Below are 26974 nucleotides of genomic sequence, written 5' to 3' on the forward strand. Positions count from 1 at the left end.
GCAATGGAGGCGGGATCTGGCATACCCAGCATCTCTGCCTCCGTCCTCTTCTGCTTCTCCGTCCTCTATATGCCTGCCCACCTCATGAATATTCATGAAGTCTTCACCCATGTGAGCGCAAGGTGGGTGAGCATATAGGAACAGAGAGGACGGAGGGAAGGATGCTGGGTATGCCAGGTCCCACCTCCATTGCACAAAGGACAACATTTACTTATAAGCAATGGAGGCTAGTACACCCTCGATAATCAGAATGTCAGCGCCGATCCGGGTAAGTTATACATAATTTTATCCGGTTCACTCACACTATAACCCTATATACAGTGACCCCCCGACCTACGATGGCCCCGACATACGATCATTTCAACATACGATGGCCTCTCAGAGGCCATCGCATGTTGAAGGCAGCATCAACATACGATGCTTTTGTATGTCAGGGCCATCGCATAAACGGCTATTGGGCAGCGCAGACTGCTTCAGCTGCCACCGGATAGCCGTTTACGGTGCCCCGTGTGGTCCGCTGACGATCACTTACCTGTCCTCGGGGCTCCGGCGCGTCCTCTTCGGGATCCCCTCCATCGTTGGCGCTCTCCATCGTCGTCATCACGTCGCTGCGCACGCCGTCCCATCATCCAATAGGAGCGGCGTGCGTAGCGACATGATGGCGGCGACGGAGAGAGAAGATGCCGGGGAAGCAGAGGCCTTGCCGGAGCGTCGGGGACACCCCGGGGACGCAGCGACAGCGATGGAAGGCGACATCCAGGGCAGCGGTGACGAGCGGAGACGATCCGGAGCGGCGGGCACGTGAGTATAACCTCCAATACCAGTGGTCTTCAACCTGCGGACCTCCAGCTGTTGCAAAACTGCAACTCCCAGCATGCCCGGACAGCCTTTGGCTGTCCGGGCATGCTGGGTGTTGTAGTTTTGCAACATCTGGAGGTCCGCAGGTTGTAGACCACTGTCCTATACTTTACATTGCACGGATCCCTCAACATACGATGGTTTCAACAAATGATGGTTCATTTGGAACGGATTACCATCGTATGTTGAGGGACCACTGTATTGGGTTTAGTGCTGGTGAACCGGCTATCAGTTTCCCTTTAAAACTTCAGGGCAATCTCTGCAGCCTGGGAGTAACCCGATCAGAAGATGTGCCAGAAGTCCCATAGACTTGCATGGAACTTCTGGTACATCTCCTGATCATGTTACTTTTGGGCTGCGGAGATTGCCCAGGAGTTTTAAATATCCTGCCACCGGACCAACAGCATGGTAAAGTATGATTTAACTGTTCGCACCCCATGTACATCATATTATCAATGTGATTACGGAGATCTTCTGTCCAGATTTACAAAATCTTATCCACCTGCTGCGGATTGTTAACCCTTTACAATGCATAGGATGAAATCTGCAGCAATTCCACACCAAAATCCATCTGTAGGGCATGATAATTATATCACATAACTGTCAGGTCCCGTGCGCCACATTTACTACAATTTATGTCTGTGAGCAGATCCGGGTGATAACTATCCCTTTAATAACTTCTTTTTTAAAGGGGTATTCCAGGCAAAAACTTTTTTATATATATATATATATATCAACTGGCTCCAGAAAGTTAAACAGATTTGTAAATTACTTCTATTAAAAATCTTAATCCTTTCAGTACTTATGAGCTTCTGAAGTTAAGGTTGTTCTTTTCTGTCTAAGTGCTCTCTGATGACACCTTTCTTGGGAAACGCCCAGTTTAGAAGAGGTTTGCTATGGGGGGGATTTGCTTCTAAACTGGGCGTTTCCCGAGACAGGTGTCATCAGATAGGACTTAGACAGAAAAGAACAACCTTAACTTCAGAAGCTCATAAGTACTGAAAGGATTAAGATTTTTTAATAGAAGTCATTTACAAATCTGTTTAACTTTCTGGAGCCAGTTGATATATATAAAACAGTTTTTGCCTGGAATAGCCCTTTAAGCTCTTTTGCTCAGTATGATGTTGACTGTGATGGGCGGGTATAGAAATAAGACACAAGGAGTTTTCTGAATTACTGATGTTCTCCCGCCACCAAAAACCACGTAACATAACCTATTAGATAATGGCCGAGTTATTCATTAATCCCAGTCATCTCATAAAACTGGACTCGGGCAATTCCCCATAGACTCAACAAACACCTCCTGCAGAACACAGAGGACCATGGGCAACTTCCATGTAAGTTTATCTTATGCCTGAAATTGTATCATAATGTACAGATGTAACAGAGCCAAAATATGTTAGACACAAGCAAAGAGTTTGAAAGAGATGTTGAAATCTTACATGTTAATGGTCTTACATAGGACTGCAAGTAGAGCTACCGCCTTATCTAGTAATGGAATAAATGGACAACTTAGTCTACATGTTCTTTTTTTCATTAATATTGCTGTGTGGATTATTTTGTATAAGGATTTGATACAATCATTTATTTTATTGTTATTATATTCATAGTATTATTATTTGTTTACTATTATATTTGTATTATTCTATTATTATTTTATCATTTTTATATTTGTAGTATTATTCTACTATTATTTTATCATTATAATACTTTTAGTATTTTTTGGTTACTATTATATTTGTATTATTCTATTATTATTTTATCATTTTTATATTTGTAGTATTATTCTACTATTATTTTATCATTATAATACTTTTAGTATTTTTTGGTTACTATTATATTTGTATTATTCTATTATTATTTTATCATTGTTATATTTGTAGTATTATTCTACTATTATTTTATCATTATAATACTTTTAGTATTATTTGTTTACTATTATATTTGTATTATTCTATTATTATTTTGTCATTATAATATTTTTTGTATTTTTTGGTTACTATTATATTTGTATTATTCTATTTTACCATTTTATATTTGTAGTATTATTATTTCATCATTGTTACGTTTGTAGTTTTATTATTTGTTTGCTTTTTTGTATTATTATTTTATATTTGTAATATTATTATTATTTCATCATCATTGATATATTAGTAATATTATTATTTAATCAAATACGTGTGAAGGATAAGGCCGCATGTCTGCCACAATAAGCCAACCTCACGGAATAGGACTAGAAAAAATGAACTATTGTCACAAAAACTGAGGTGCCGTAAAACGTAACCAGGGTACCTCTCATCAAAAAAACTTTTGATATATTATAGATTAATGTATGCAGAATAACTTTACAATTGCATGTTATAAAAAAATATGCTTCTTTCTATTTAATTTTCCACTTTGAAGAAATGACCACTAGGGGTCTCCCTACCAGTCCTGGCAGCAAGCATTTCAGACTCATGCTGGAGTCCTAAACACTACGAGCTGCCAGTCTGCTTTGTTCACAAAGGAGAACACTCAGAGCTGCCAGCCTGCTTTGTTCACAACCTGTTTGGCTGTGAACAAAGCAGGCTGGCAGCTCTGAGTGTTTAGGACTCCAGCATGAGTCAGAAATGCTTGCTGACAGGACTGATCGGGAAAAATACAATAGAAAGAAGCATATTTTTCATTAACATGCTATTGGAAAGTTATTCAACATTCATTAATCTAAAATATATCAAAAGTTTATTTGATGAGAGGTACCCTTTAATTAATAAACAGGAAAACCACCAGATACAAAAAAAGAAAAAAAAAGGAAATTCCCTTAAAATGAAATATCTAAAGTATCATAGTAAAAGTCACCAACTTTCCTAGTTTTGGTGAATCCCCCCAAATGTTTCATACTTTCTCTACTTTGGTCGCTAAAAATGTTTTTGGAAGGATGGAGGATAAGTGTGTAATTACAGGATAGGGGATAAGTATCTCATCCTGCTCGTCTTGGCCCCCACATTCCCAGATGAGCAGGAGTGACGGCCGTCTCAGCCTATCACCACTTGTCTCCGAGGGTGGGGCCTGGAGTGTTCCAAAGCCGGGGGAGTTGCTAGGCCCCATACAGTAGATTGTGGGGGTCCCTTCAGTCAAACCCCCACAATCAGACACTCATCCTGGGGATAGGAGTTGAGTTGACTTCCCTGGAGAACCCCAAGAATCGAAAACACATCATATACCCAATTTACAAATCCATTTATGGGTTAATATTACACTGAGCTGTTATCATGGTAAATCCACAGATAAAAGTTACATCACTGGAATTTCCCAACACCTGCCAAAATCGATTGTCCAGGAGGTCACATGAGTATTTATGAGCTTGGAGCGGGACCAAATATAAATGGCCCATAATAGAGCGATTTATTATATTTTTAGACGTTACATAATAAATGTTTCCACTTTATTTAGTGCTATATCTGATTTGATACCTTTCTGAGCACTGTATTGTGAGGCATTGTTTTTCTTATTATCTTTAATAATAAAAATTATATATTTTAGCTTAATGTGTTTATCTGTGACCTCATTGGTAGATTTCAGTTGAGTTATTATTTTGTAAAATTGTCTCCAAGGGCATGTATATCATTGGCTGAAGGACCATATATCTCCTTTTTCTGGGTTCTGTGTTTTCACTTACTGAATAGATGCAGACTGACATTGTGTAGCTAAGCAACTGCAGAACGAAGCGTCAGCAAAGTAATCCTCAAGACCGAATAAGATCCCCTATGGAAACTATTATGTCACTATTAGGACCCCCCCCCTATTTGTTATGAATTTATTTAAATTTGATCCCTTATCAGACAGCAAGATTTCTGGCTCCCATGTGTCTTTTATATAGGTAACGGGCTGAGATTAGGAATACTCTCTTAAAGGGGTACTCCACCCCCTAGACTTCTTATCCCCTATCCCGCTGCTGGGGACTGCGGCACCCCAGACATCCAATGCACAGAGCCAACTTCACTCCGTGCCGGATGACTGGCGATGCGGGGCGGAGGCTCGTGATGTCACGGTTACGCCCGCTCATGACGTCACAACCACGCCCCCTCAATGCAAGTCTATGGGAGGGGGAGTGACGTCCATCACACCCCCTCCCATAGACTTGAACTGAGGGGCGTGGTCGTGATGTCACGAGCAGGGCGTCACCATGATGTCACGAGCCGCACCCGAAGATCTAAAGGAATGCCGGGTGTAGCAGGGAGATCCCGGGGGTCCCCAGTGACAGGACCCCTGCGATCAGACATTTTATCCCCTATCCTTTGGATAGGGGATAAGATGTCTAGGGGCGGAGTACCCCTTTAAAGCACTCCCTTACCTGTATAAAAGACACCTACCCACAGAAAAAAACTATTAGATTAAAAATTCTCTTCCATGGCCGAGACCAAAGAGCTGTCCAGCCACACAAGGCTGGAATGGGCTACAAGACCATCGCCAAGCAGCTTGGGGAGAAGTTTACAACAGTTATTTGCAATGGATGAAACACAAAATACCTGTCAGTCTCCCTCAGTCTCCAGTCGGGGGCTCCACGCAAGATCTCTCCTCGTGAAGTTTCAATAATCATGAAAACAGTGAGGAACGTTGTTCCCTTGACCCTTTATTGGGGATCTCTACTTTGGACAATCCCTACCTGTAAGAAGGGTTCCTTGGCAAAAAGTACATTACAAACTATCTCACTGTGACTGCTGAGAACCCCAGGGATCACCTGTGATCTGTAAGGAAAACCGGTAGTAAGTGTTCAATCTCCCCACAGCACCACCAGAGGGGAAATGAAGCATTACACACTGTCCATTCAAACTAATGGCCTGTCTGTCTAATGAAAGACAGGACAAGTCCTCCAGAGACTGATGCTCTATGTGGTCACTCACTGCTCTGGTCAACATGAGAGGATCCTGAACAGAGGACATCTCCTCTATTAACTCAGAATCCCAGACTAGGGTTTATGCAAATGGACTGCCCCTTGAAACTGACCATAGATGTAGAGGCATCATAGCAAGGATTAAAATGGGGCCATAGCCTGTAAATGTTTAAAGGGGTATTCCATGAAAAAACATTTTATTCATATCAACTGGCTCCAGAAAGTTAAACTGTTGTAGATTACTTCTGTTTAAAAAATCTTAATCCTTACAGTACTTATCAGCTGTTGAAGTTGAGTTGTTCTTTCCAGTCTGACCACAGTGCTCTCTGTTGACACCTCTGTCTGTCTCAGGAACTGTCCAGAAAAGGACAGGTTTGCTATGGGGATTTGCTGGACAGTTCCTGAGACAGACAGAGGTGTCAGCAGAGAGCACTGTGGTCAGACTGGAAAGAACAACTCAACTTCAGCAGCTGATATGTACTAGAAGGATTAAGATTTTTTAATAGAAGTAATTTACAAATCTGTTTAACTTTCTGGAGCCACTTGATATGAAAAAAAAAAGTTTCATGGAATACTCCTTTAATACCACCTTGGTGAGGAGGAATTTTTTGGCTACACCCTTGTTTTTAAGGCCAGTTTCAGTTAAGCATAATAGTAAAAAATGTTGTCCTTTTTAAAACCACAAATCCTATTCCGACAGAGAGTCTTATGACTTGAACTGGAAGCATCATAAGGATAGTGCTATTGTTTGGTCACTGTATAGTGCTATTGTTTGGTCACTGTATATTACTATTGTTTGGTCACTGTATAGTGCTATTGTTTGGTCACTGTATAGTGCTATTGTTTGGTCACTGTATAGTGCTATTGTTTGGTCACTGTATAGTACTATTGTTTGGTCACTGTATAGTGCTATTGTTTGGTCACTGTATATTTCTATTGTATGATCACTATATAGTGCTATTGTTACCCAACGTATAGTGCTATTGTTTGGTCACTGTATAGTGCTATTGTTTGGTCACTGTATGGTGCTATTGTTTGGTCACTGTATAGTGCTATTGTTTGGTCACCGTATAGGCCTATTGTTTGGTCACTGTATAGGCCTATTGTTTGGTCACCGTATATTTCTATTGTTTGGTCACTGTATAGTGCTATTGTTTGGTCACTGTATGGTGCTATTGTTTGGTCACTGTATAGTGCTATTGTTTGGTCACCGTATAGGCCTATTGTTTGGTCACTGTATAGGCCTATTGTTTGGTCACTGTATAGGCCTATTGTTTGGTCACCGTATATTTCTATTGTTTGGTCACTGTATATTGCTATTGTTTGGTCACTGTATGGTGCTATTGTTTGGTCACTGTATATTTCTATTGTATGATCACTGTATAGTGCTATTGTTACCCACCGTATAGTGCTATTGTTTGGTCACTGTATAGTGCTATTGTTTGGTCACTGTATAGTGCTATTGTTTGGTCACTGTATAGTGCTATTGTTTGGTCACTGTATAGTGCTATTGTTTGGTCACTGTATAGTGCTATTGTTTGGTCACTGTATAGTGCTATTGTTTGGTCACCGTATAGTGCTATTGTTTGGTCACCGTATAGGCCTATTGTTTGGTCACTGTATAGTGCTATTGTTTGGTCACTGTATAGTGCTATTGTTTGGTCACTGTATATTTCTATTGTATGATCACTGTATAGTGCTATTGTTACCCAACGTATAGTGCTATTGTTTGGTCACTGTACAGTGCTATTGTTTGGTCACCGTATAGGCCTATTGTTTGGTCACTGTATAGGCCTATTGTTTGGTCACCGTATATTTCTATTGTTTGGTCACTGTATAGTGCTATTGTTTGGTCACTGTATGGTGCTTTTGTTTGGTCACTGTATAGTGCTATTGTTTGGTCACTGTATATGCCTATTGTTTGGTCACTGTATAGGCCTATTGTTTGGTCACTGTATAGGCCTATTGTTTGGTCACCGTATATTTCTATTGTTTGGTCACTGTATAGTGCTATTGTTTGGTCACTGTATAGTGCTATTGTTTGGTCACTGTATATTTCTATTGTATGATCACTGTATAGTGCTATTGTTACCCACCGTATAGTGCTATTGTTTGGTCACTGTATAGTGCTATTGTTTGGTCACTGTATAGTGCTATTGTTTGGTCACCGTATAGTGCTATTGTTTGGTCACCGTATAGGCCTATTGTTTGGTCACTGTATAGTGCTATTGTTTGGTCACTGTATAGTGCTATTGTTTGGTCACTGTATAGTGCTATTGTTTGGTCACCGTATATTTCTATTGTTTGGTCACTGTATAGTGCTATTGTTTGGTCACTGTATATTTCTATTGTTTGGTCACTGTATAGTGCTATTGTTTGGTCACTGTATATTTCTATTGTTTGGTCACTGTATATTTCTATTGTTTGGTCACGGTATAGTGCTTTTGTTTGGTCACTGTATATTTCTATTGTATGATCACTGTATAGTGCTATTGTTTGGTCACTGTATATTTCTATTGTATGATCACTGTATAGTGCTATTGTTTGGTCACTGTATAGTACTATTGTTTGGTCACTGTATAGTGCTATTGTTTGGTCACTGTATATTTCTATTGTATGATCACTGTATAGTTCTATTGTTTGGTCACTGTATAGTGCTATTGTTTGGTCACTGTATATTTCTATTGTTTGGTCACTGTATAGTGCTTTTGTTTGGTCACTGTATAGTGCTATTGTTTGGTCACTGAATAGTGCTATTGTTTGGTCACTGTATATTTCTATTGTTTGGTCACTGTATAGTGCTATTGTTTGGTCACTGAATAGTGCTATTGTTTGGTCACTGTATATTTCTATTGTTTGGTCACTGTATAGTGCTATTGTTTGATCACTGTATAGTGCTATTGTTTGGTCACTGTATATTTCTATTGTTTGGTCACCGTATAGTGCTATTGTTTGGTCACTGTATATTTCTATTGTTTGGTCACTGTATAGTTGTATAGTGCTATTGTTTGGCCACTATAAAGTGCTATTATTTGGTTACTGTATAATTTTATTGCATATTTTGTTGTTTCATGATCTGCACCTAGATATACTGCTTAGATATTAATGGAGTACTCCAGCCAAAATTTACTTATCCCCTATCCACAGGACAGGGGATAAGCAGCTGATCACGGGAAGTTTGACTGCTGGCAAGATTGCTTACATGCATCACATTTATCATACTATCGCAGGGGGGGGGGGGGGGTTAATACATTTGGCACACGTAAGCAAAAAACAAAAAATCACTTCAGAACACCATTTTGTATGACCCCTCCTCTCCGCGACTTTTCTGCACATAAAGTTGCAGCCACCAATCCATTACCACTGAAAAGGGAAAACTGAAATTGACTTTTGTAAGATCGTTTGCAGCTTTTTTCTTACAGACAAAAGTAGGGGGGAAAAATGCTCCAAATACTGTATAAGAAATATAAGGCTCTAAAGACAATCATAAATGTCCCCTAAAATTGCTTTATGCCTCAAAAATCAAATTTAAATAACATTGAATTAAATTACATGTCAGTTCACATGTAGTTTAATTAAACAGCAATCATGTTCTGCAGGAAACAGCTAGGAAGTATGCATATGTCCATTCGCGGAAATGAGCCCTCGTATAGGTAGTATGCATATGTCCTGGGGAGGGAATGGTTAAAAAATCTGCCACTTTTCAGAACAGAAATGGCCCAAAACAAGCAGCAATGTAATGTACAGGCCCGGGCACCAGTAAGGAGGCTAGAGCTGGGCGTAATACATTGTCTGCCGCTCAGACTATCACCGGTCAAGGCAGGACACCAATGTGGCCAGGGATTCGCTGACCAGCAGCTCCTCAGGGGCACCAGTGGCTGAAGGTCAGTTAAAAGGGTACTCCGCTGCTCAGCGTTTGGAACAAACTATTCCGAACGCTTATGCCAGGAGCTTGTGACGTCATAGCCCCGCCCCCTCATGCCATCACGCCCAGCCCCCTCATGCCATCACGCCCTGCCCCCTCAATGCAAGTCTATGGGAGGGGGCATGATGGCAGGGGGGGGGGCATGACGTCATGAGGGGGCGGGCTATGACGTCACGAGCTCCCGGCGCCGGTTACAGCATTCGGAACAGTTTGTTCCAAACACTGAGCAACGGAGTACCCCTTTAAGTTGCATTAATGAATTACAATGGACTTTTGCACGATATCAGCTCCGCCCCCTCAATGCAAGTCAATGGGAGGGGGCGTGACGGCTGTCATGCCCCCTCCCATAGACTTGCATTAAGGGGCGGGGTGTGATGTCATGAGGAGGCGGGGCTATGACACCATGAGCTCCCGGCTCCGGCTCCAGTGTTCGGAACAGTTTGTTCCAAATGCTGGGCAGTGGTGTACCCCTTTAAGTTGCATTAAAGGAAAACTGTCAGCTTGCTCCCCCCGCACTAACCAGCGGTACTGGCTGGTAGTACGGGGGATACTGATCAATTTGATCCTTACCATGCCCGGATCTGCCGCGCCGTTCGGCCGTTATCTTCTATTTTTGGTATATGCAAATGAAGTGCTAACTGGCACCGGCCGGGCCAACCGGCACTCTGACGTCAGTGCCGCTGGCCGCAGCGCCGCCCGGCTCATGAATATTCCTCCCCTCTCTCGTCATTACAGAGCTGGGAGAAGAGGGAGAGGCGGAGGGAGGGGAGAAATATTGATGAGCTGGGCGGCGCTGCGGCCAGCGGCACTGACATCAGAGTGCCAGTTAGCCCGGCCGGTGCCAGTTAGCACCTTATTTGCATATACCGAAATTAAAGATTATGGCCGAACGGCTCGGCGGATCCGGGCACAGTAAGGATCGAACTGATCAGGGTCCCTCGCACTACCAGCCAGTACCACTGGTTACTGAGGGGGGAACAAGCTGACAGTTTTCCTTTAATGAAATACAATGGACTTTTGCACGATGTTCTAATTTTTCGAGTTTCACCTGAAGTATAAATAAAAAAAATTGTCTGGAGTACCCCTTAAAATGTTGCCATTATTTTCATGGCCAATAGAGATTGCTTAATACTAACCAGTTGGGACAGAGATGACGCCCCTTCCCCTACGGACACAGTCCGCCCATTGTGTCTTGGCTGTCTGATCAATACAGTCATTTGGCTGTGACATCACAGCGATCCGTCTGGCGCTCTCAGTAATGATTCCTTTGAATTATTAATTACGGTGACCGGCCCATTTATGGCTTCACTTATCAGCTGCCAGATAAGGCCAAACTTATCAAGGAGGGAACGCATGTGAACAGGCGGGCAACGGGGCTTTATGACCATATAAAACAGCTTATCCGGTTATAAAAACAACAAAGTGTCGTAAAACAGGGAAATGAAAAAGAATTCCAAAGGTTCTGTCACGATCCTGGCTGGTAGGAGGTGGATCCTCTGTGCCAGAGAGGGATTGGCGAGGACCGTGCTAGTGGACCGGTTCTAAGTCACTACTGGTTTTCACCAGAGCCCGCCGCAAAGCGGGATGGTCTTGCTGCGGCGGTAGTGACCAGGTCGTATCCACTAGCAACGGCTCAACCTCTCTGACTGCTGAAGATAGGCGTGGTACAAGGGAGTAGACAGAAGCAAGGTCGGACGTAGCAGAAGGTCGGGGCAGGCAGCAAGGATCGTAGTCAGGGGCAACGGCAGGAGGTCTGGAACACGGGCTAGGAACAAACAAGGGAACGCTTTCACTAGGCACAAGGGCAACAAGATCCGGTAAGGGAGTGCAGGGGAAGTGAGGTATAAGTAGGGAGTGCACAGGTGGAAACTAATTAAGCTAATTGGGAAGATTGGACCAGGCACCATCATTGGTGCACTGGCCCTTTAAATCGCAGAGACCCGGCGCGCGCGCGCCCTAGGGAGCGGGGCCGCGCGCGCCGGGACAGGACCGACGGAGAGCGAGTCAGGTACGGGGACCGGGGTGCGCATCGCGAGCGGGCGCCACCCGCATCGCGAATCGCATCCCGGCTGGAGGCGGGACCGCAGCGCACCCGGTCAGTGGATCTGACCGGGGCGCTGCAACAACGAGGATGAGGCGAGCGCTCCGGGGAGGAACGGGGACCCGGAGCGCTCGGCGTAACAGTACCCCCCCCCCTTGGGTCTCCCCCTCTTCTTGGGGCCAAAGAACCTGAGGAAAAAAAACTCAATTTTTCCGTGATGAGGTCCGATGCACATTAGGAGGGGTTCCGTGCGGTAACGCACGAGACAGTCCAATCTTTCATTGTAAACACAATTGATGTAGAGGGGTCTGGCGAGACTGGTCACAGGGACGTTGAACCTGTTGATAAGAGAGGCCAAAAAAAAATTTCCTGCAGATCCGGAATCCAAGAAGGCCATAGTAGAGAAGGTAGAGGCAGATATCCGCACAGGCACAGTAAGGCGTGGAGAAGCAGAGTTGACATAAAGAACTGTGTCACCTTTGTGCGGAGTCAGCGTACGTCTTTCCAGGCGGGGAGGACGGATAGGACAATCCTTCAGGAAGTGTTCGGTACCGGCACAGTACAGGCAGAGATTCTCCATGCGGCGTCGTGTCCTCTCTAGAGGTGTCAAGCGAGACCGGTCAACTTGCATAGCCTCCACTGCGGGAGGCACCGGAACAGATTGCAGGGGACCAGAGGAGAGAGGAGCCGAGGAGAAGAAACGCCTCGTGCGAACAGAGTCCATATCCTGGCGGAGCTCCTGACGCCTTTCGGAAAAACGCATGTCAATGCGAGTGGCAAGGTGAATGAGTTCATGTAGGTTAGCAGGAGTTTCTCGTGCGGCCAGAACATCTTTAATGTTGCTGGATAGGCCCTTTTTAAAGGTCGCGCAGAGAACCTCACTATTCCAGGACAACTCGGAAGCAAGAGCACGGAACTGAATGGCGTACTCGCCAACGGAAGAAACACCCTGGGACAGGTTCAGCAGGGCAGTCTCGGCAGAAGAAGCTCGGGCAGGCTCCTCGAAGACACCACGGACCTCAGCGAAGAAGGACTGGACTGTGGCTGTGGCAGGATCATTGCGGTCCCAGAGTGGTGTGGCCCCAGACAAGGCCTTTCCAGAAAGGAGACCACGGCAGAGTCTAGAGTCCTCATCAAATTTGTCCGGCAGGGACAAGCAGGGGTTAGGAGCGGCCGGTTGCTGCGGAGGAGTTGCAGGAGACGGCAGAGGAGATGGTTGTTGCAGTTGCAGCTGCTGTAACTGTGACTTCAGTTGCTGTGTCACGGTGGACAAGTATGCCAGCTGGTGATTTTGTTGGGTGATCATCGTGGAAATGTCGGCAAGACTTGACAGCGGCACCTCAGCGGAATCCATGGCCGGACGCTGCGGAGGAGTTGCAGGAGACGGCGAAGGAGATGGTTGTTGCAGTTGCAGCTGCTGTGTCAGTGACAGCAGCTGCTGTAACTGTGACTTCAGTTGCTGTTTCACGGAGGACAAGTATGCCAGCTGGTGATTTTGTTGGGTGATCATCGTGAAAATGTCGGCAAGACTTGACAGCGGCACCTCAGCGGAATCCATGGCCGGATCTACTGTCACGATCCTGGCTGGTAGGAGGTGGATCCTCTGTGCCAGAGAGGGATTGGCGAGGACCGTGCTAGTGGACCGGTTCTAAGTCACTACTGGTTTTCACCAGAGCCCGCCGCAAAGCGGGATGGTCTTGCTGCGGCGGTAGTGACCAGGTCGTATCCACTAGCAACGGCTCAACCTCTCTGACTGCTGAAGATAGGCGTGGTACAAGGGAGTAGACAGAAGCAAGGTCGGACGTAGCAGAAGGTCGGGGCAGGCAGCAAGGATCGTAGTCAGGGGCAACGGCAGGAGGTCTGGAACACGGGCTAGGAACAAACAAGGGAACGCTTTCACTAGGCACAAGGGCAACAAGATCCGGCAAGGGAATGCAGGGGAAGTGAGGTATAAGTAGGGAGTGCACAGGTGGAAACTAATTAAGCTAATTGGGAAGATTGGACCAGGCACCATCATTGGTGCACTGGCCCTTTAAATCGCAGAGACCCGGCGCGCGCGCGCCCTAGGGAGCGGGGCCGCGCGCGCCGGGACAGGACCGACGGAGAGCGAGTCAGGTACGGGGACCGGGGTGCGCATCGCGAGCGGGCGCCACCCGCATCGCGAATCGCATCCCGGCTGGAGGCGGGACCGCAGCGCACCCGGTCAGTGGATCTGACCGGGGCGCTGCAACAACGAGGATGAGGCGAGCGCTCCGGGGAGGAACGGGGACCCGGAGCGCTCGGCGTAACAGGTTCTTTATAAAAAAGTCAAATAACAATATCCCGCCATTATGTGCACACAGGCAGCTCCAGTGCAGACCAATATGTCACTATGGAAACAGACTACGAACCCTGTGTAGTCTGATCCTGCAGTCATGTGTTGTCCAACTCCCTTAAAGGGGTACTCCGGGAGAAAACATTTATTTATTTATTTATTTTTTTTAAATCAACTGGTGCCAAAAAGTTAAACAGATTTGTAAATTATTTCTATTAAAAAACAAAATCTTAATCCTTCCAGTACTTATTAGCTGCTGTATACTACAGAGGAAATTCTTTTCTTTTTGGATTTCTTTTCTGTCTGTCCACAGTGCTCTCTGCTGACACCTCTGTCCATTTTAGGAACTGTCCAGAGCAGGAGAGGTTTTCTATGGGGATTTGTTCCCGCTCTGGACAGTTCCTGACATGGACAGAAGTGTCAGCTGAGAGCACTTGTGGTCAGACAGAAAAGAAATCAAAAAAGAAAAGAATTCCCTCTGTATTATACAGCAGCTAATAAGTACTGGAAGGATTAAGATATATATATTTTTTTTTTAGAAGTAATTTACAAATCTGTTTTACTTTCTGGCACCAGTTTTCCACCAGAGTGCCACTTTAACTCTCTGTTCTTGATAAACTACAGACAATACTATATGGATATATATGTATATATATATATATATATATATATATATATATATATATATATATATATATTTATATATTTTTTTTTGTCAAATCAACTGGTGCCAGAAAGTTAAACAGATTTGTAAATTACTTTTATTTAAAAATCTTAATCCCTCCAGTACTTATCAGCTGCCGTATAATACTCAGGAAGCTCTTTTCTTTTTGAATTTCTTTTCTGCCTGACCACAGTGCTCTCCGCTGATACCTCTGTCCATGTCAGGAACTATGCAGAGCAGGAACAAATCCCCATAGCAAATCTCTCTTGCTCTGGACACAGTTCCTGACATGGACAGAGATGTCAGCAGAGAGCACTGTGGACAAAAACAAAATTCAAAAACAAAAGAACTTCCTCTTTAGCAACCAGCAGCTGATAAGTACTGGAAGGATTAAGATTTGTTATTAGAAGTAATTTACAAATCTGTTTAACTTTCTGGCACCAGGTGATTAAAAAAAAAATTCCACTGGAGTACCTCTTTAAAAGAGCCCCACTCATCTGTCTTCTTATGTTTCAGAGGGGCACTCAGACCCTCCTCGGTCTCCGGGACCTGCAGGGCTTGGGTGTGATGGCTACATTTGCACCTCCTATATGAATATTGATAGACTAACCCCCAAAAGTTACATTGAGTTGTCGAAGTTGTAAATAATGTTCCCTAAAGGGGTACTCCGGTGGAATTTTTTTAAATTTTTTATCTGATGCCAGAAAGTAGGGATCGACCGATTATCGGTATGGCCGATATTATCGGCCAATAATCACGATTTTGGGCATTATCGGTATCGGCAATTACCTTGCCGATAAGCCGATAATGCCAACGCCCCCCCGCACCGCCCCCACCGCACCGCGACCGCCAACCCCCCCGACCCGCCCACCGCACCCCCCCGACCCGCCCACCACACCCGCCAGACCCATCGCACCGTGTCGCACCCACCACCGTGATGCTGGGCGGTATACCGGTATGGATTTTTGCCCATACCGCTATACCGGTCGGGTCCCTCCCCCACCCTCCGAGTCAATAAATTTTTTTAACTTACCCGTAATGGGGGTGGTCTGGGCCATCCAGCCTTCTTTCCTGTAGTGTCTGGGGGCGTTCCGGGTGAAGAGTGAACCGGTCCGGGCTGTCCTTCTTCTCCGGGGGTCCTCTTCTCCACTCCGGGCAGGCTCCGGCCTAGTACACTGCATAGACGCCTCTACACCGTGACGTCAGGTGCGTCACTGCTACGGGCGTCACTGCGCAGCGGGATCTATGCAGCGTACTAGGCCGGAGCCTGCCCGGAGTGGAGAAGAGGACCCCCGGAGAAGAAGGACAGCCCGGACCGGTTCACTCTTCACCCGGAACGCCCCCAGACACTACAGGAAGGATGGATGGCCCGGACCACCCTGACAGGTAGGGGGAGAGAAGCAGGTGGCGGCGGCGGCCTATGGCCCCGCAAAAGCCACTGCAGATCATTGATTTAACGCGCCCGCTTTAAATCAATGATCTGCAGCGGTGTCGCAGGGGGTTAAATAGCCGATAACTTATACTGGAATATCGGTATATGTTATCGGCTATCGGCCCTAACCTGCACCGATTATCGGTATCGGTATCGGCCCTAAAAAACCGACATCGGTCGATCCCTACCAGAAAGTTAAACAGATTTGTAAATTACTTCTATTAAAAAAATCTTAATCCTTCCAATACTTATTAGCTGCTGAATACTACAGAGGAAATTCTTTTCTTTTTGGAACACAGAGCTCTCTGCTGACATCACGAGCATAGTGCTCTCTGCTGACATCTCTGTCCATTTTAGGAACTGTCCAGAGCAGCATATGTTTTCTATAGGGATTTTCTCCTACTCTGGACTCTGGTTCTTAAAATGGACAGAGGTGTCAGCAGAGAGCACTATGCTCGTGATGTCAGCAGAGAGCTCTGTGTTTCAAAAAGAAAAGAATTTCCTCTGTAGTATTCAGCAGCTAATAAGTACTGGAAGGATTAAGATTTTTTTAATAGAAGTAATTTACAAATCTGTTTAACTTTCTGGCACCAGTTGCATTAAAAAATAAAAAAAGTTTTCCACCGGAGTACCCCTTTTAAAAATAGATGTCCATATCTATGTCCAATAGGCCTTAAAGGGGTATTCCAGGCCAAAACTTTTTTTATATATATCAGCTGGCTCCGGAAAGTTAAACAGATTTGTAAATGACTTCTATTAAAAAATCTCAATCCTTCCAATAGTTATTAGCTTCTGAAGTTGAGTTGTTGTTTTCTGTCTAACTACTCTCTCTGATGACTCACGTCCCGGGAGCTGTGCAGTTCCTATGGGGATATTTTCCCATCATGCACAGCTCCCGGGACGTGACATCATCATTGAGCAGTTAGACAGAAAACTTCAGCAGCTAATAAGTATTGCAAGGATTAAGATTTTTTAATAGAAGTAATTTACAAATGTGTTTAACTTTCCGGAGCCAGTTGATATATATAAAAAAAGGTTTTGCCTGGAATACCCCTTTAATACCGACGGGGAGGTGAAGAGGTGGAGGGGTTGTAAAGGTCCATGATAGAACAACAGATAAATGGATTTACCTACATGCTGTAAGGATAATATTTGTTATCAATTTCAAAGGAGCAGGTTCATTTATCAGCAAGTCATCTGTCAGCTACACAAGGCAGACGTTGCTTTATTACTGCTGTTTGCATAAGATTAGGAGGTCAGTAAACATTATATCCCCTAGATCTGCCGGGTTCTACAGTGACAATGACTTCCATGGATCCCCTGGTTATATTGTCATTGTACCGACCGGCATCTAAATGGTTGATGGGGTCTCCACCTTGCCGGTATTTTACAGGCACAGCCAGTATTTTGTCCACCCCGCCGGTCTTTTTAGATTATAAATACCGGCATTGCAATGGCCGTTATTTATCCAACCAATCCTCCAACTCCCGGAATGTTACACCATATACTATACCAGTGTTTTCAAACCAGAACGCCTCCAGAACGCCTGTTGCAAAACTACAGGGAGCGCCATTTATATGGATACACCTTAATAAAATGGGAATGGTTGGTGATATTAACTTTCTGTTTGTGGCCCATTAGTATATGTGAGGGGGGGAGGGAAACTTTTCAAGATGGGTGGTGACCATGGCGGCCATCTTGAAGTCGGCCATTTAGAATCCAACTTTTGTTTTTTCATTATGAAGAAGGTCATGTGACACATCAAACTTATTGGGAATATACTGCTATATACTACAATACTACTGGAAGCCTGTGCTAGCATTTCTCCTGCGGTGTATATAGTAGTATATAGCAGTGTATACAGATACTGGAAGCCTGTGCTAGCATTTCTCCTGCGGTGTATATAGTAGTATATAGCAGTGTATACGGATACTGGAAGCCTGTGCTAGCATTTCTCCTGTGATGTATATAGTAGTATATAGCAGTGTATACGGATACTGGAAGCCTGTGCTAGCATTTCTCCTGCGGTGTATATAGTAGTATATAGCAGTGTATACGGATACTGGAAGCCTGTGCTAGCATTTCTCCTGCGGTGTATATAGTAGTATATAGCAGTGTACACGGATACTGGAAGCCTGTGCTAGCATTTCTCCTGCGGTGTATATAGTAGTATATAGCAGTGTATACAGATACTGGAAGCCTGTGCTAGCATTTCTCCTGCGGTGTATATAGTAGTATATAGCAGTGTATACGGATACTGGAAGCCTGTGCTAGCATTTCTCCTGCGGTGTATATAGTAGTATATAGCAGTGTATACGGATACTGGAAGCCTGTGCTAGCATTTCTCCTGCGGTGTATATAGTAGTATATAGCAGTGTATACGGATACTGGAAGCCTGTGCTAGCATTTCTCCTGCGGTGTATATAGTAGTATATAGCAGTGTATACGGATACTGGAAGCCTGTGCTAGCATTTCTCCTGCGGTGTATATAGTAGTATATAGCAGTGTATACGGATACTGGAAGCCTGTGCTAGCATTTCTCCTGCGGTGTATATAGTAGTATATAGCAGTGTATACGGATACTGGAAGCCTGTGCTAGCATTTCTCCTGCGGTGTATATAGTAGTATATAGCAGTGTATACGGATACTGGAAGCCTGTGCTAGCATTTCTCCTGCGGTGTATATAGTAGTATATAGCAGTGTATACGGATACTGGAAGCCTGTGCTAGCATTTCTCCTGCGGTGTATATAGTAGTATATAGCAGTGTATACGGATACTGGAAGCCTGTGCTAGCATTTCTCCTGCGGTGTATATAGTAGTATATAGCAGTATATAGAGAAGAGGATTGCATTGACAATCCAACACAATGGGCAGCACATTGAACACATTTTATAAGTGATCAGAAACTTGTAAATAACTCATGAAAGAATAAAGTTACGTTAAAACCAAGCGCATCATTGTTTTTCTTGTGAAATTCCCAATAAGTTTGATGTGTCACATGACCCTCTTCCTATTGAAAAAACAAAAGTTGGATTCAAAATGGCCGACTTAAAAATGGCCGCCATGGTCACCACCATCTTGAAAAGTTTCCCCCCCTCACATATACTAATGTGCCACAAACAGGAAGTTAATATCACCAACCATTCCCATTTTATTAAGGTGTATACATATAAATGGCGCTCCCTGTACAACTGAATTGTAGTTTTGCAACAGCTGGAGGCACTCCTGGTTGGGAAACACTAACCTTTACTACATACTGCTATATAGTCCAACATGCTGAGAGTTGTAGTTTTGCAACAGCTGGAGGCACTCCTGATTGGGAAACACTAACCTTTACTATATACTGCTATATAGTCCAACATGCTGGGAGTTGTAGTTTTCGTTTGGGGCAGCTGCTGAGCCACAGGCTGTATCAGGGCATGCTGGGAGTTGTAGTTAGTAACTAACTGCAACTCCTGAATTCAAGAAAAAAAAAGAGATCAAAACAAAAATGGTACTGTGAAAAACTACAGATCGGGGCGCAAAAAATGAGTCCTGATACAGGAGAAATAAAAAAAAGTTATAGGGGTCAGAATAGGACAAATTTCTTCCACATATGTGTATCCTGTGATGTTACGCATATATAATTAATTATGCAAATTAGCATGGCCAGTATTTTTTGCAAGAAAGGTGGCAACACTATTGTTTTCAAGTTGAATGAGGCCTGAAGCCTACAAAGCCAGGGCTGACGTGGTAGTGTTGCTCTGGCTCTTTTGACCCACCCTGGCACTGCTCTGGCTCTTTTGACCCACCCTGGCACTGCTCTGGCTCTTTTGGCTCACCCTGGCACTGCTCTGGCTCTTTTGGCTCACCCTGGCACTGCTCTGGCTCTTTTGGCTCACCCTGGCACTGTTCTGGCTCTTTTGGCTCACCCTGGCACTGCTCTGTCTCTTTTGGCTCACCCTGGCACTGCTCTGGCTCTTTTGGCTCACCCTGGCACTGCTCTGGCTCTTTTTGCTCACCCTGGCACTGCTCTGGCTCTTTTGGCCCACCCTGGCACTGCTCTGGCTCTTTTGGCTCACCCTGGCACTGCTCTGGCTCTTTTGGCTCACCCTGGCACTGCTCTGGCTCTTTTGGCTCACCCTGGCACTGCTCTGGCTCTTTTGGCTCACCCTGGCACTGCTCTGGCTCTTTTGGTTCACCCTGGCACTGCTCTGGCTCTTTTGGCTCACCCTGGCACTGCTCTGGCTCTTTTGGCTCACCCTGGCACTGCTCTGGCTCTTTTGGCTCACCCTGGCACTGCTCTGGCTCTTTTGGCTCACCCTGGCACTGCTCTGGCTCTTTTGGTTCACCCTGGCACTGCTCTGGCTCTTTTGGCTCACCCTGGCACTGCTCTGGCTCTTTTGGTTCACCCTGGCACTGCTCTGGCTCTTTTGGCTCACCCTGGCACTGCTCTGTCTCTTTTAGCTCACCCTGGCACTGCTCTGGCTCTTTTGGCTCACCCCGACACTGCTCTGGCTGCCGGTATCCTGTCTGGCTGAGTTGTACTGGAACCTGGATTTTTCTTGAGGCACATTAGCTTTGGAGCTTTCCTCTTGGAAGAATAGATAGTACAGATCTCTTCTTCCTTGTACACACGGATAACAGGAACAAGCCCTGAACCCTACTGGCTTCGGATGGTGTCACAGTAGGCCGAGGATCATGTCACCTCCTTAAATGGGCACTCTCATTAAAACTAATTTTTGCTATTGCTCTCCTTATCGTAAATAAAAAAAATCTTTCTAATGTACTTTGTGTAAAAAAAAAAAAGATGTTTTCTATGTTTTATTTGTGTTTAAAAAAGCTGCCACTTGGTGTCTCCCTACTTGTCCAGAGCACATTTCCCCCTCATCTCTTGCACAGACTTTGGACTCCTGCTGGCCTGGCAGAAGTCCAAAATCAGGAAATGCAGTCTGGAGTGCTGAAGGCGGTGTGCAGCCTTAGCCAATCATAGCTCATCTCACACTGAACTGATCTAGGCTGTGTGTAGCAGAGTGAGGGAGGAAGTTCTCCCCTGTATGGCTTCAGATGATGTCACGCCTGCTGGAGAACGCCCCTTCCCAGTCTGACTGAGACTGAGCAGAAAATACCAGAGCAATAGCAAGGTAGAAAACTAAAAAATAATAAAAATAAAGGCCGGGGGGGGGGGGGGTATGTCATGATGGGGGCAGTGAACTGGGAGGATTATAAAATTGTGGTAGCTTGGGGGTGTAGGGTATGGGGAGTGTAGCTGTGCAGGTAATAAAGGGTGTTTGTTAACCCTTGCTATTCGTGACGCCAGGGTGAGGGCTCCTCAATTAAGCTTTTCCTACCGCCGCCCTTCCCAGGAACGATAGGGAGGTAGATGATACTGAGTTTAAGTAGTGAGTAATAATGGATTGTCCACAACCAGAAAGCTTCTGTAACCAGCGTTAACTTTACTGAAGATTTTCTGTACACTTCATCAACATAACAGTCTCTCATCAATTCAGCTTCCTTTTGGAGATTGACAATGGTTGGGACTTTAGCTTTAAGGGTCTCTAGACTATTGTGCTGCTCCACTGGATTTGGAGAATTAGTTGCGGTCCAGTAGTCAGGCTAGTATTAGCAGGAATTAGTATAACACTCACGATTTTTGGTTCTGCTGAGGCCGTAGGTTTTTGAGGCCTAGCGTGTCGTTGAAAGTTGCGTAGCACCGTCCTGTTAGTCCGGCATCCACGAGAGCAGCAACCCAAGAGAGCGATAATTGGACGCAGCTCCTTTATATGGGCAGGGGCTGGACTAAACCTAATTGGTCCGTACGGATGTCAATCACCATTATAGAGAATGCTGGGTATCACGTGACCCAAGGACCTCCTAAGGTCCTGCAACATACCATAGAGGTTACTTGCTTGGTCACATGACCGAAGGTCCTGCGACGCTGAACAAGGTAAGTACTATACAGCCCATTATAATACAAATAAAATTACTAATATATACATTTATTACTATACAAGATAAACTTAAGGAGAGGCGACTAGGGGCTGTCCCACCTGAGGAACCCCACCTGAACATAGTTACTCTGACTTTGGGGACCTCTACAACGGCTGCTGTCAGTTCCCCGATATATTCCAATATCACCAACAATTTCCTATCTAATACTTCTTCTTTTTTACTAATACATTTCTTAAATTATTATTATTTTTATTTTTCAGCCAACCATCCGGCACCATCATAATTTTGATGCAGAAAGAGATTCCAAGAAGCTGCACAAGGCTTGTAAAGGGCTCGGTAGGTGTGGGTCCCCCAACTATTATGTGTTGTTGTCTTTTCATACTGGTTCAGGTTGTAATCACACTGGAGAGCATTCGCAGCGTATTTAATGCTGTGGATGCGCTGTTGGCACACACACAGTTACAGCAGAGCAATCTCCCTGCTCCTGCTGCCGTAGCTCTGTGTGTGATCACTCGTATCTGTTAATTTCTCGCCGGCAGTCACGAGCGAACACACAGAGCTACGGCGGCAGCAGCAGCAGAGAACTTGCTCTGCCGTAACTTTGTGTGCTGGCAGCGCATCCGCAGCATTAAATACGCTGCAGATGCGCTCCCGTGTGAATACACCCTTAAAGAGTACCTGACATCAAACCATATTTTCTAAACTAACTCAGATTATATTCCCTAACTACTCCTAAAGGTTAAAAGGTTGGGAATTTTTACAGCATGTACCGTGGTCCCTCAAGTTACAATATTAATTGGTTCCAGGACGACCATTGTATGTTGAAACCATTGTATGTTGAGACCATAACTCTATGGAAACCTGGTAATTGGTTCTGAAGCCCCCAAAATGTCATCCAAAAATAGGAAAAAGTGAAGATTAAAGAAAAATAAGTAGATAACTAATATAGATAAAGCAAATCCTTACATATAAAAGTAATAAAGATCTGCTGGGAGCTGTAAATCACTGTCTATGTCAGTGTTTCCCAACCAGGGTGCCTCCATCTGTTGCAAAACTACAACTCCCAGCATGCCCGGACAGCCGTTGGCTGTCCGGGCATGCTGGGAGTTGTAGTTTTGCAACAGCTGGAGGCACCCTGGTTGGGAAACAATGGTTTATGTAGAGGACAGGAGCTTCTTCAGGGTCCTATACAGTACACACAATGTCCCAAATGGAGCCGCCCTTACTTGGTGTCCAAAAGGAGCAGCTAACCCTGGCACAGGTAAGGAGTAGTACAGAACTTGTAGTTCCTCCCTGTACTGTAGGGGGCGCTACCAGACAACAGTCAGTGCATATGCTTCAGTAATAGAGGTGAGTTATCAGTGAATGCCCATTCTGATTGGTCAGTTACTCCAGTTGTGACACGTTTAACAGATCTGGACTGTCCGTACCATTGTATGTTGAGTCTGGTTTCAAGTTACAATGGTCCAGAAAAGACCATTGTATGTTAAAAACTATTGTATGTTGAGGCCATTGTAAGTTGAGGGATCACTGTAAATAGCCAAGTGCCTTATAACTACATCAGGAACAATATATTAAAAGTTTAGATTGGTGACAGGTTCTCTTTAAGGGTCCCCAGAAGCATCTGCTGATTCTGCACCCCCTATAGCTAGAATCCTGATGTGTAAAATGGAACTGAGAAACCAAGTATCTGAACTGAGACAGTGCACAGTGCTCTCTGCTGACACCTCTGTCCTTGTCAGGAACTGTCCAGAGTAGGAGCAAATCCCCATAGCAAACCTCTCCTACTCTGGACAGTTCCTGATACGGACAGAGGTGTCTGCAGAGAGCACTGTGGTCCGACTGGAAAGAACTACACAACTTCCTCTGGAGCATACAGCAGCTGATAAGTACTGGAAGGATTAAGATTTTTAAACAGAAGTAATTTATGGCACCAGTTGTTTTGAAAACTTCTTTTCCCTCCAGAGCACCCCTTTAAGACAAGTAAAGGTATAATAGGATGTATTTTTCGACCAGAGAAATACTCGCAATTACTTTGTTGTGTGTGAACACACACTTATTGGGTCAATGCCCCAACCCCCATCCCGAAACACCCTGATTGAAAAGAATGTGTTATGTATATTATTATTCCCAACGTGCATTCCTTGAAGTTACTGTTCCTTTATTTACGTCATTGTTAGTATCGTTACGTATTGTTTGCAAACCATTAGCTAAGTCAGTGGCGCCCCTTAGTGATCAGTTTGTATAGTGACATGGAATGTTAAATTCTGTTGAATTCAGCTTTTTCTAAAAATGTTTTACAATTTATAGCAATTTTAAAATTTTGAGCTCAAATGTTATGCTTTGGAAATGGTTTGTATACTTTTGCATCAATCTTTTATATTGTTTCAGTGAATTTAAATAAGAATGAACTTTTGTAAATAGTCTTTGAGTATGCAGCACGTATGTATATGGAGTGACCCCGAATATATGTGGTATTCTCACCGACCTGCCTCCTCTTGTTTTGTCTGTAAAGCAAGATGGGCAAATGGAATAAAATAATTAAAGGGGTATGCCGGGGTATGGAAAACTTTTTTTTTTTCTTTAAATCAACTGGTGCCAGAAAGTTAAACAGATTTGTAAATTACTTCTATTAAAAAATCTTAATCCTTCCAGAACTTATTAGCTGCTGAATACTACAGAAGACATTTTTTTTTTTGGGAGCTCTCTGCTGACATCACGAGCACAGTGCTCTCTGCTGACATCTGTCCATTTTAGGAACTGTCCAGGGCAGCATATGTTTACTATGGGGATTTTCTCCTACTCTGGACAGTTCTTAAAATGGACAGAGATGGCAGCAGAGAGCACTGTGCTCGTGATGTCAGCAGAGAGCACTGTGTTCCAAAAAGAAAAGAATTTCCTCTGTAGTATTCAGCAGCTAATAAGTACTGGAAGGATTAAGATTGTTTAATGGAAGTAATTTAAAAATCTTTTTCAAGAGTATGAGTTACCTCATACTCTTGAAAAAGCTAGGTCCAACTAGCGAAACATTGAGCCAGAGGAGCAAATTTTAGCTCAGTCCCTGTGTTATAACATGGATGGATCACGGTGCGCTGTGACACTATGTATGTAGACGGTGTCAGAGCAGAGCGCTGCAAACAGAGCTCCGTGATCAGGTTCATCCTTGCATAGAATGCGACAAAAACCATTACAAATAGGGACTGTAATTTTAAGCACACACTGCCACCTAGTGGTAATTTTGAGTACAAAAATTATTATTTTGAAATTTATTAAAAGCTAAGTTTTAGAATGCAGAGGGGCTCTATTCAGGGTTTCCCTGAGGGGATAAATATCCCCAAGGTTGTTGTTCAATCCGTACATATATCTAAAGCAGTGTTTCCCATCCAAGGGTGCCTCCAGCTGTTGCAAAACTACAAATCAAAGGCTGTCTGGGCATGCTGAGAGTTGTAGTTTTGCAACAGCTGGAGGCACCCTGGTTGGGAAACACTGATCTAAAGTATAGCAAAAGTATCCCCTGTAGTTAGTTCTGGCACTATATATTGTAAACTCCAAACATACAGACCAAGAGAAAAGGAAAAGGAGTCATATGTATAATCAATAAAAAATATAAAAAACTTAAAGAATAAATGATAAAAAGTATACCTGAAATTAGAAAGGAGGAATAGATACATCAGCAATAAGACGACATCACCGGAACCTGCATATGATGACAATCAAATGATATGGGACATGATTATAGGATATATATGTAAACAAATGAAAGGAAGCATATACAGTGCTCCCTCAACTTACAATGGCCTCAACATACAATAGTTTCAATATACAATGGTCTTTTCTGGACCATCGTAACTTGAAACCAGACTCAACATACAATGTACAGACAGTCCAGATCTGTGAAACATGTCAATGGCCGGAACAACCGACCAATCAGAATGAACATTCACTGGTAAAACCCCTGTATTACTGAAGTGTATGCACTGACTGGTGTCTGGTAGCGCCCCCTACAGTACAGGGAGGTATTACATGTTCTGTACTCTTTACCTGTATTACTGAAGTGCATGCACTGACTGGTGTCTGGTAGCGCCCCCTACAGTACAGGGAGGTATTACATGTTCTGTACACTTTACCTGTCCCAGGGTTAGCTGCTCCTTTGGACACCAGGTGAGGGCGGCTCCATTACTTTTTAGGACACTGCGTGTTCTGTACAGGACCCTGAAGAAGCTTCTGTCCTCTACATAGACCAGTGTTTCCCAAGCAGGGTGCCCCCAGCTGTGGCAAAACTACAACTCCCAGCATGCCCGGACAGCCATTGGCTGTCCGGGCATGCTGGGAGTTGTAGTTTTGCAATTGCTGGAGGCTCCCTGCTTGGGAAACACTGACATAGACAGTGATTTACAGCTCCCAGCAGATCTTTATTACTTTTATATGTAAGGATTTGCTTTATCTATATTAGTTATCTACTTATTTTTCTTTAATTCTCACTTTTTCCTATTTTTGGATGACATTTTGGTGGCTTCAGAACCAATTACCAGGTTTCCACAGAGTTCTGGTCTCAACATACAATGGTTTCAACATACAATGGTCGTCCTGGAACCAATTAATATTGTAACTTGAGGGACTGCTGTAATAGAAATAAAACTAGTAAAGTGCATCAAACTCTTACAATGAAGTACAATTGAAATACATTTTTATTTAAGGTGTACATTCATTTTTTTTTTTAATCAACTGGTGCCAGAAAGTTAAACAGATTTGTAAATTACTTCTATTAAAAAATCTTTATCCTTCCAGTATTTATTAGCTGCTATATATATACTACAGAGAAAGTTATTTTCTTTTTGGATTTCTTTTTCTGTCCACGATGCTCTCTGCTGACACCTCTGTCCGTATCAGGAACTGTCCAGAACAGGTGCAAATCCCTATAGCAAACCTATGCTG

At 44.1% G+C, this 26974-nt stretch overlaps 1 protein-coding gene across 4 annotated transcripts in view; it reads left to right on the forward strand.

Annotated features, from left to right (window-relative positions):
• ANXA13 (annexin A13) overlaps positions 1-26974 on the forward strand; it is a 119791-nt gene that overhangs the window by 58518 nt on the left and 34299 nt on the right. For all 4 annotated transcript variants that reach the window (XM_056522701.1, XM_056522700.1, XM_056522703.1 and 1 more), the window contains one exon: positions 22300-22375. In XM_056522701.1, the coding sequence (XP_056378676.1) occupies positions 22300-22375 (76 nt within the window). The remainder of the gene's footprint in view (positions 1-22299; positions 22376-26974) is intronic.

Source organism: Hyla sarda, chromosome 5 (genome assembly GCF_029499605.1).
Source record: "Hyla sarda isolate aHylSar1 chromosome 5, aHylSar1.hap1, whole genome shotgun sequence".
NCBI lineage: Eukaryota > Metazoa > Chordata > Amphibia > Anura > Hylidae > Hyla > Hyla sarda.